Genomic DNA, 9,932 nt, shown 5'->3' on the forward strand with positions numbered 1-9,932 from the left:
TCCATAAATTAAGTTACGTGTTAAAAATGGAATGACACAGGGGAAAACGTATTGAACACATGAAGAAATGGAGGTGCAAAAAGGCACGGAAAGCCAGGACACCAGCTGAAACCTGTCAGTAATTAGAAAGCAATCCTGCCCCTTGTCAGTGCAAATTAATATCAGCTGGTTCAGTTCCAACTGATGACCTATAAAAAGGCGTCTCATTACCATGGTGTCACACAAGAAACATCTTGTGGTGGGTACAACCAAAGAGCTCTCTCAAGAACCCTTCGCAACCTTATTGTTGCAAAACATACTGAGGGCATTGGTTACAGAAGGATTTCTAAACTTCTGAATGTTCCAGTGAGCACTGCTGGGGCATTATTTCACCATAAACCTGCTACGACCACGCTCCTAGCAAGATTTCTGACAGAGGAGTTAAAAGAATTATCAGAAGATAGCCTAACTATATCCAGGATCCTGCTTAGCTTAGCTATAGCCTGCAGCCAGTTAATTTGGTTTAGCTATAGTCAACCGTCACTGACCTTAGTTTTATTATAGTTAATAGCCAGTTACGTTAGTTTAGCAATAGCAACAGCCAGTTAGCTTAGTTTAGCTACAGTCACCATCCAGGTAGCTTAGCTATAGCCCCACAGCCAGTCAAATTATAGCCAACTGCCAGTCAGCTCAGTTTAGCTATAGCCAACTAGCAGTTAAGCTATAGCCAGCAGCCAGTTAGCTTGATTTAGCTGTAGTCAACCGTCACTGAGCCTAGTTTAACTATAGTTAATAGCCAGTTACATTAGTTTAGCAATAGCAACAGCCAGTTAGCTTGACTATAGCCCCACAGCCAGTTAAATTATAGCCAACTGCCAATTAGCTCAGTTTAGCTATAGCCAACTAGCAGTTAAGCTATATCCAGCAGCCAGTTTGCTTTGTTTAGCTATAGTCAACCGTCACTGAGCTTAGTTTAACTGTAGTTAATAGCCAGTTACGTTAGTTTAGCAATAGCAACAGCCAGTTAGCTTAACTATAGCCCCACAACCAGTCAAATTATAGCCCACTGCCAATTAGCCCAGTTTAGCTATAGCCAGCTGCCAGTAATTTTAGTTTAGCTATAGTCAGCAGCTGGTTTAGCAAGCTAACAACGGTGTAACTTAATGTAGACAACATTTTCCATAGATTTACTGTAAAATTTCAAAGAAAACTTTATCTTAAGTCACAACTTGGATCTTTCCAAAAATGTGTCAATACCTCAAGAGGGCGCTGTTCATACAGACTTTTCTCATGAACATGAGCCCATATGGCATAAGGCAGTATTCAACTCCTAATTAATTCTTTATAGATAACAGGTGTGCAGTTTTTGGTCCTTCAGACCCGTCAGTTTTGATGAAATCTCTGGGATAAGAATCCTTTTTAACACCTAGTGACGAAAATGTAGGCGTTCAAACTAAAATCTAATAAGATTTTTTTTTAAATAAATTTTATGTTTACTGTACAGATGTGGCTTACAGAATAAATTATGTTGGGACAGGAAGCTTCTTTTTAATATTATCTGGCTTTTTAAAGGCGTTGCCATGATAACTGGGTTTAACGTGGCATCAAGGCAAATACACAAGGACCCCTCAGTGTTAATATGCTGCTTATAGGATCACTCATTCTTTTCAATCCTCCCAAAAGAGCAGCTCACCTCTCCCATTCTGATCGTGTCCTCTTCATCTCACAGCAGAAGGCCTCCGCTTCCTCCTCCTCCTCTCAGTGGTCTTCTTCTTTGGCTGTAAGCCTGGTGCGCCCGCTGAGCCGCGACGTAAGCCAGGGCTCTTCCAGGGCCGCAGAGGCTGACGCCGGCAACAACTTCCAGGACGCTCCAGTCAGGGGTGGTCACGGCAGTCCCGGCTTATCGCGGCTCGTTGGTGGGCTCCCGCTTCAAGCGCAGGTGGCACGCAGTGAGCTGAATGTCCGCCTGCCCAGAGGTGCGTGAGAAAAATGTTTTTGCTGTAGTGCACATATTTACAATACAACTGCTTTGTTACAGTTGGTCAGTTTACGCTCGGTCAAGTAGCTTCAGATAAAAAATACATCTTAAAATGTTTGGTTTGGTTACTTAACTGTTTTTACGTTACATTTTAGACACGCTAATGCAATGGCAATGTCCACTAACAGTGCACATTTAAACCGTATTTCCTGGTTTGAAAACAAGCCCTTAAATTTTTATGTAGCACCACCATCAGGTCAAAGGCGCTTTAGCCTCTGTTTGAATTGTTCCTAGTGCTAATTTGCACATATTAGCATGCTAACAGGCTAAATTATGTTACTAAACAGCATTGCCCTCAGCCTCAAAGACCCGTCACCATGGTTTCACACAATGGCTTACTTAAGACAAGGGGACTGATGACACAATGGCAAATAAACTAAGTTTGTTTAAATAAATAAAGTCTTTCTCTGCGTGTTTGTCCCATGTGGTATAAACATAAGGTGACATGACGAGTTTTCAAGAGGGACAGAAACATGGCCGACAGGTTGCACTTGCACTCGCAAGATAAAGACACAGCTAGTCACAACTGGTCTGTGGTTGACCCGACTTTTCTGTCCGAGACCTTAAAAGAGTTCAGTGTTGCTGAACGCCTTAATGGAGAAAATGGTAGAGACGGTGAGTCTGAAGAAGGATTTTAAAAGATGAACAAAGCTGGAATCATTGAGGACACCAACATTAAAAACTCGGCTCCACCTTGGTCTCCTTCTAATGAATGAATTCAGTGTTGGGGAAATTGGGGAATCGAATTTATTTAGCGTTCATGTAAACAGTTAAACTGGAATCAGAGTCAATCAGATTGAGTTTGTTTGTTGCCTCCTCCTCTTGCAAAGGTTTCGAGCGTCGGCCCTTGAAGCACCCGTCTTGTCCAGACGGGACAGAGAGGGACAGCGGCCCTCCTAAACCGCCACGCACAGGCACTGTCCCCGCCCTGGTGCCCAAACCACCCTCGTACCCACTGGTCAAACTGGTGGGGAAGTTCTACACCCTGAAGTGCCGGTGAGTAAAAACCTTTGTGTTGGAGCTTCCCAGGGCTCAAGAGAGAACGATTTGGGCTGTAGCTTTAACAGAACTCTCTGGCTCAATTTTAAATAGTCCCTTAATCCCCCAGCAGCGATCTCCGCCCCCCATCTCCTGCTGTGCCATACTCCACTTTTTAGTTGCAAATGCACTATATTCAGAAGGGTGAACCATTTCTAATATAACTGCTGCAAAAAAAAGTTTTGTAGTCGAAGTTACTGGTAGTATTGGTTGACCCAGTTCTTCTGTCTGGTTCAGTTTCTGTGAGGTAGAGTTCCACGGCCCGCTGTCCGTGCAGGAGGACTGGATCAGACACCTCCAGCAGCACATTCTCAAGATGAACTACAACAAGCCGACTGCCCCCAAAGCAGAAACAGCAGCAGCAGCAGCAGCAGCAGCAGCAGCAGCGCCAGCCGCCACCGCCGCCGCTGACAACCCGGCTCTGGTCCAGGCCTCCGCCCAAGCCTCCACCTCTACCTCCAGAACCACCTCTACCACGCCTGCCCTCACCTCCACCCCGACCCGCACCACGGCCCCCAACAGCCGCTCCCCGACGCCTCCGGCCGAGCCCGCCGTCACTGCCACAGAGCTAGCGAAGGTCTCAGAGGAGCAGCTAACTCCCATTCCCCTCCCCACGCAGACCGCATAAGCGCCAATCCCAACCCTTGTTGGTTTTTTTTTTTTTCTAGTCATCCACCTATTCTAAAAAGCTGAAAGCAAGGGCAACTGGACTTGAAAGGTTTCTTGGAGAGGCGTCATCCAAGTAGCCTCTAAAAGACTGGTGGGGAGTTGCGGTTTAAATAGGACCATCTGTGGGTTTCCTCCAGTAGTTGGAGGAAACTGTTTGATCCTATCTCCTTTCACATAGATGGCTTCCTTTACTCCTGAAAAAAGGAAGCAACCTATGTCAAATTGGAAATTGCTTCTCTGAACAGAGGAGTGGGCTGAGATATAATCTGCCATCAATTTACAACACAGTCTGAACATTTATCCTCAAGAAGTTTCTCCTCCGTTCACAACTTGAGACTGGAGCTTCCGGCTGATAATAGGCTGGGTCAGGACCATTCATAGGAGATCAAACAGTTTCCTCTAGTTATAGGCAGTAATTCCTCGTCATGTGATGAGCAACACTCAGAGATGTTCCTATTTAAACCCCAGCCCACCACCACTCTTTTAGATTTGTGGACTTGGATGACACATCTTCAAGACACTCTACAAATCCAGCTGCTCTTGGTTTCCGCTTTTTTTTTTTTAAAGGGGGGATCTATACGATGATCTGGATGACTGAGAACCTAAACTCATCCACCAGTTTCTTTCCTTTGGCCTTCACAAAGTGTTGTTTAGGAGGAGCGCTCTCCCTCCAAAGAGCCCTCTGAGCCCCAAGCACCTTTGAAGCAGCTTCCTAGACTGTTACTAAGTCCCGTTACCGTGGGAATGAAGCTCCTCTGGCTTATCTGCGTACCGAGGATGGGTGATTATGGGAACTGTCCAAGGTTACGAGTAGAGATGAACCAATGTGTTTGCCTTGTTTATACTGAATGTCCAGATGTGGACCATTGCTGTACCGCTCCCAATCACTGGGCGATCTAGGGGTTAACGTAGCCCTTTATGAATCTTTACCCCCTGCTCCCCGCCCCGCACTTCCATCTATCGCTAAGACCTGTGAGATCAACTCTGTTAGCTAGTAGCTTCAGCCTCTCACCAAAAGGTCCTGACTGCGATTAATTCCTAATCATGATAGTCTTGTGGTTAAGACTTTAAACACGTGATAACACTTAGTGTTAAAAAAAAAAAGGCACTCAGCACTTAATGACCATTTAATTGGGTCGACTAATTCTGATTGGTTAAAGGAGCAAGAAGTGGAAGCACACCCCAAAAAGGGAAAATGTAATTACTGTCCCCAAATGTATACATTTAGCTTGAATGTAGCTTAAAGCACCTATTAAAACCTTATATGCACACATTCACACACAATCAAACAATCTAACGGCCCATCCTGCGATACAGCTGATAGTTCATGATGTGACGACTCCGCGGCTTTTTAATCTTTAACGCCTGACCTGAGTGGGGCCACGGCGATCAAGGTTACTCTTTTTTGTTTGTTAGTTTCACCATTCATAGTGTTTTCTTTCTGACTTTTTCTTTTCTTTCTTTTTTTTTTTTTTAACTCAAATGTAATCCAAACTATTTATTAATTATTTTGCATCTTGAATGTGGTAAGAAGCTAGGTCGTTAAAAAGCTAACTTAGGAATGTTTCGGGAAACAGTTTCAGCGTTTTTTTTAACCACCAGCGCCGCAGTGTGTGCGTGCGTCTGTCCGTCTACGTGCACGGCAAAAAAAAAAAAATGTGCATCTGTTTCCCGTTTCGAAGAAGTAAACCTGCTCGGTGGGAAGACGTCTCCTAAACACGGGAGCCAGTCTGTTCAGTATTCTGATCAGGACTTATATGCATCCGTCGTCGCTTTAGGATGTGCCAAAGAGTCTGTTTACTTCCTGGTCTTGCCTCTGTAAAAGCTGTTTACATTGGACCTGATGGTGGAGGAAACTCTGCACAGCTACCGAGTTTTCCCGCCCCCCCCTTCAACACACACACACACACACACACACACACACACAGAACAATGGACTGAACCAGCGGTGATCTGCACCCACTACAATCACCGTTGACTTCTCCAACTTTTAAAGACTACTGGAGCAGCTTCTTGGGACTCGGTTAGATTATTCCAATTGAACACAAACCAAACTTGATTCCAAGCAGGGCTCTTGAGAACTGCGGGCCCTCCCATGTCCAATACAGAAACACGTCTGACCTCGGGCTCCTGCAGCTGACGCCTGCGGTCTGTTTCTTTTTACGTTGCTTCATATCGACCTGGAACTGAAGCAGCAACTAAAGGGTCCATGAAGGCTGGCGATCCTTTTAAAGTTTGTTCCAGTGTTTCCCATGTTTCAAACATGACTGTTGGTTCCAAACCCCTTTTATGGAGTATAGATACATACTATATAACTACATGTACTTAAGAAGCTGTTGATGCTAGTAGAGCCATCAGCAGTTCTATTAGCGAGGTAGTTGAAAAATAAGTGATCTTAATTCCTCTATCGTGATTTGATTTCAACATTGTATTTTTTATTGCTCTGTGCATTTCTGTATTTGCAGTCCTGCAAGGTGAATCTTTAGAGTATTTTTTATTTCATTTTATCTCTTAGTCTCTCCAAGCTGAAACTTTTTGGTGCTGGTGAGAATGTCGGGCGGATCGGGAGCCGGCGAGTGACTGAACGTTAGCGAAAGAAAGAAAGAAAAAAAAACAAAAAAAACAAAAAACATTTTAATGTGATTGTCACGTCCTGGTATCAAAGGACTCTAATAAGCAGGCCTTAAAGGGGACCACTCTGCAAAGTGAGATATGATCCTCCTCTCTCTCTCACTCTCTCTCTCTGTCTCTCTCTGCGTTCACAGAGTAATGTGGCCGGTGCATTTGAGTTCCCTTTTAAGATTACCTGATGAAGCCTCAGCTGGTGCGACCGGCTGATTCGTGTGTATGTATGTGCGAGTGTGTGAGTGTGTTAAAAGACGAAACAGACAAAAAAAACAAACGACGATAACTAAGAAGAAAACGACGCAGTTGAGGGAAGAACTGTACTGTATACACAAAGGGTTAAGTTTTAAGTGAATCAACTCCAGAACAAACAATAAATGTGATTTCAATTTCATGACATGGAATTATTTCCTTTATTTTGTAACCGCATGGTTGTACCCACGTTTGACCACTAGGGGGAGACACAATTCAAGTTTTAGTTTCATTGTTGAAACAGAGAGGGCACACCTTAATGGCAGAGGGGAAAAAAAAAAGTTAATTAGGAATATAATTTACTCCAATTGGGAAGTTGTCTTGAGCAGAATAAAAACAAAACAATTAACTGAGTACATAGCGTTTTTCCACATTTAATTCTTACCCTTGGCAACAGAAGAGGACAATCTCATTTGTTTTAGTCAGTTTATTTGCTTCTGTGGAGCTTTTTAACCATGTTACACTTTAAAGACAAGATATATTGAGGGAGAACAAAAAACACAAATTTAGATTGTTAAATGTGTCCTATAATTTGTGTATGATCGAGAATAATTCTTTATTTATTGTAAAAGTATAGTACTTTTTAGTTACATCATGTGCAGGTGAAAATGAACCCCTAGTTCTGATATACCACTATAAATATAATCATATCAATCATAAACATCTTTATATTAGCAGTCGATGAGTTCAAGGCCGGACTGCTGTGACTTTTTTCCGCCTTGACGCTCAGTATTGTTACACCTTTGAGTCGACAGTCCCTGTTCAGACCTGGTATTTAACACACAGTACGTCCTGATCCCAAATGATCTGCTAAAAGATGTGAACACGTCTGGGACGCATTTAGTTTTGATTAGATCCGATCTCTCAGGCTGCGTTTGGACGTGGTCTGAGCCACTTGTGACCACATTCCTTCAGTCCTGGACACACTGACGGGCCGCCCATTCAGCTGACATCCTCTTGCGCAAGCAGAGATTTGCCTCATTCATTCAGGAAAAAACAAAACAAACACACAACCGCTATTTTGAATGAACGCCAGGAAAAACAAAAGCTCCGTAAGTGTCTTTTAAAATATGTCCTTAACACTGTTAAGGACATACTTAAAAGGGAACTCCTGTTTTTTACAACCCGGACCTTATTTCTGGCATAAAATACGATCGTTTACTCACCCATATAACTTTTGTGTAATTTGTTGTGTAAGATCTGCGTATATCCACATAGTGGGATTGACTGGGGCACCGAAATGCAGCCTCTAAATAACGCATTATCTGCCGCAAAACTTCATTTCACCAATATTTTGGGGCTATGGTTTATCCACAACCTCGGAATCGGAAAAATATTCAGCCATGTTGCAAAAAACTAGCAGTAGCAAATTACAGGTAAACAAACCAACTGTTGCGGGTCTTCTGATCATCCAGGTCAGAAGACATCATCCGGGGTCTGTAGGGCAATCTACAGACCCTGGATGATGATAACAGGTAACTCCAGATTCAACAGGGAATAGCACTAGCGTACGATAACAAAATATTGGTGAAATAAACGAGTTTGCTGGCAGATAATGTGTTATTTAGAGGCTGTGTTTCGGTGCCCCATTCACTCCCACTATATGGATATACGCAGATCTAAATATCTCCCGAAGGAATACAAATAACACAAAAGTTATATGGGTGAGTAAACGATTGTATTATATGCCAGAAATAATGTGCAGGTTGTAAAAAACAGCAGTTTCCCTTTAACACTGCTAAACTAATGTGTAATGCCCTCATAAAAACAAACAAACAAAAAAAAGTTTAGCTTGTGATTAATCAATAATGCTGACGTATGCCAGGTGGCAATGTGGAGTTAGGTTACTTAATTTTCCAATAATGACAGATGTACATCACTTATCAGCATTATAGCACCATTTCTGTGTGAAGGGTGTCCACTGTATTAATATGACCACAGAGAACTATTAGGCTACTTTACAATGGCCCCAGTCCTATGGAGCATTTTAGCACCTTTTAGCTTGTTGTTTTGATTACCGTTGGGTCTTTTGGTTTACTCTCATTTATTTATTTATTTTTTAATATTGAAAACCTCTTAACACTGTCTGTCCAACAAACAATCACCCAGCAACTACTTGTTGAGCATAGCGGAGCACTTGGGTGTTAAAAGGGTGAATACTGGACGTAAGTAAGTGTCCATTAAAGATGACTCTAAGTGCTGGACGTGTAAATAAGCGGGAGGGCCTTAATTATTCAGCCATATTAATATTAAATAACATCAGCTGACGGATTTATAACTCTTTCAACGGGTTAGTACACTATAATTTAAACATGCAGGCCATTGTTGCATGACACAGAATTCAACTGCACAGCAGCAAATAGCACAGACAGAAAGGTCGGCTACGGCTGTAATTTGTTTTCTATGTTCAATCAAGGCTGTTGTGCTTGCTTTCTCACAGAAGAGGTTCCTGTGACGGTCAGGGAAGGACACGTAGTGACTGACAAGACCCAATCAGGAAGCGAATGTAGGCGAATATCATCCGTTTCCGCAAAACAACGACACAACCCCTGATTTCACAAACTAAAACAAGATCCTGAAATGCCATATTATTGCGGAAGCTAGGCATAAATGAGAGACAAAATAATATTTGTGTGGGTGTGACATAAGCCTCTGGGATGGAATACCAAAACAGGAAGCTGAATGATGTTAAAAAAGGTCGGTGGAGCTGAATGGATGGTCAATATGAGCAAACATTTCACATATAAATAAACATATTATTGATTATAGGGGCTTTAAATCCAGAATTATTTTGACTGAACGTTTGTTAATAAACTCAGCCAGAGGCCAAGTGACATGATAGACTTTTATTGACTTCCTTTACGACCTGAAACCAAGGATGTCATCTTCTCGATCATTTCTCATCAACCTGAAAATCTATCACCCCGAGGTTAATGAGTTTGACCCCAGTCAGCTTACATTTTGTATCACAATACGTTATGCACTGGGCTTACAGTGTGGGCAGATGATTCCTGCGACTGAAAATATCTTAGGACCAGAAATGTTTTTTGCTTTTTTCTATGTTGGTGAAAGGCAAGGGACAAGCAGCTCCCACGCTCATCCGAGTGTCCAAAAGTGTCTTATGTTCCTGAGAACATCTGTGTGGACCTTTTTTTTTATTCCCTCCAGGTCGTTCAGCGGTGGGAAACTCACTGCGATAAGACGCTTCTACCGGAACTAGAGATTAAATTAGAAATCTAATATTGATTTGGGATTTTAAAGTGGAATAATAAGTGACTGGTTTCTAATTAATTTAATTTGACTTTTCCAAAAACATTTCAAGTATCAAGAA

General features: G+C 42.5%; 1 protein-coding gene across 1 annotated transcript in view; it reads left to right on the forward strand.

Annotated features, from left to right (window-relative positions):
- wizb (WIZ zinc finger b) overlaps positions 1–7,688 on the forward strand; it is a 28,137-nt gene extending 20,449 nt beyond the window's left edge. Inside the window, exons 15-17 of the mRNA XM_084571513.1 lie at positions 1,709–1,955; positions 2,848–3,013; positions 3,293–7,688. Coding sequence (XP_084427639.1) covers positions 1,709–1,955; positions 2,848–3,013; positions 3,293–3,683 — 804 coding nt within the window. The 3' untranslated portion in view covers positions 3,684–7,688. The remainder of the gene's footprint in view (positions 1–1,708; positions 1,956–2,847; positions 3,014–3,292) is intronic.
- The last annotated feature ends 2,244 nt before the right edge of the window (positions 7,689–9,932 follow it).

The sequence above is a fragment of the Chelon labrosus genome (assembly GCF_963514085.1).
Source record: "Chelon labrosus genome assembly, chromosome: 21".
NCBI classification, from domain to species: domain Eukaryota; kingdom Metazoa; phylum Chordata; class Actinopteri; order Mugiliformes; family Mugilidae; genus Chelon; species Chelon labrosus.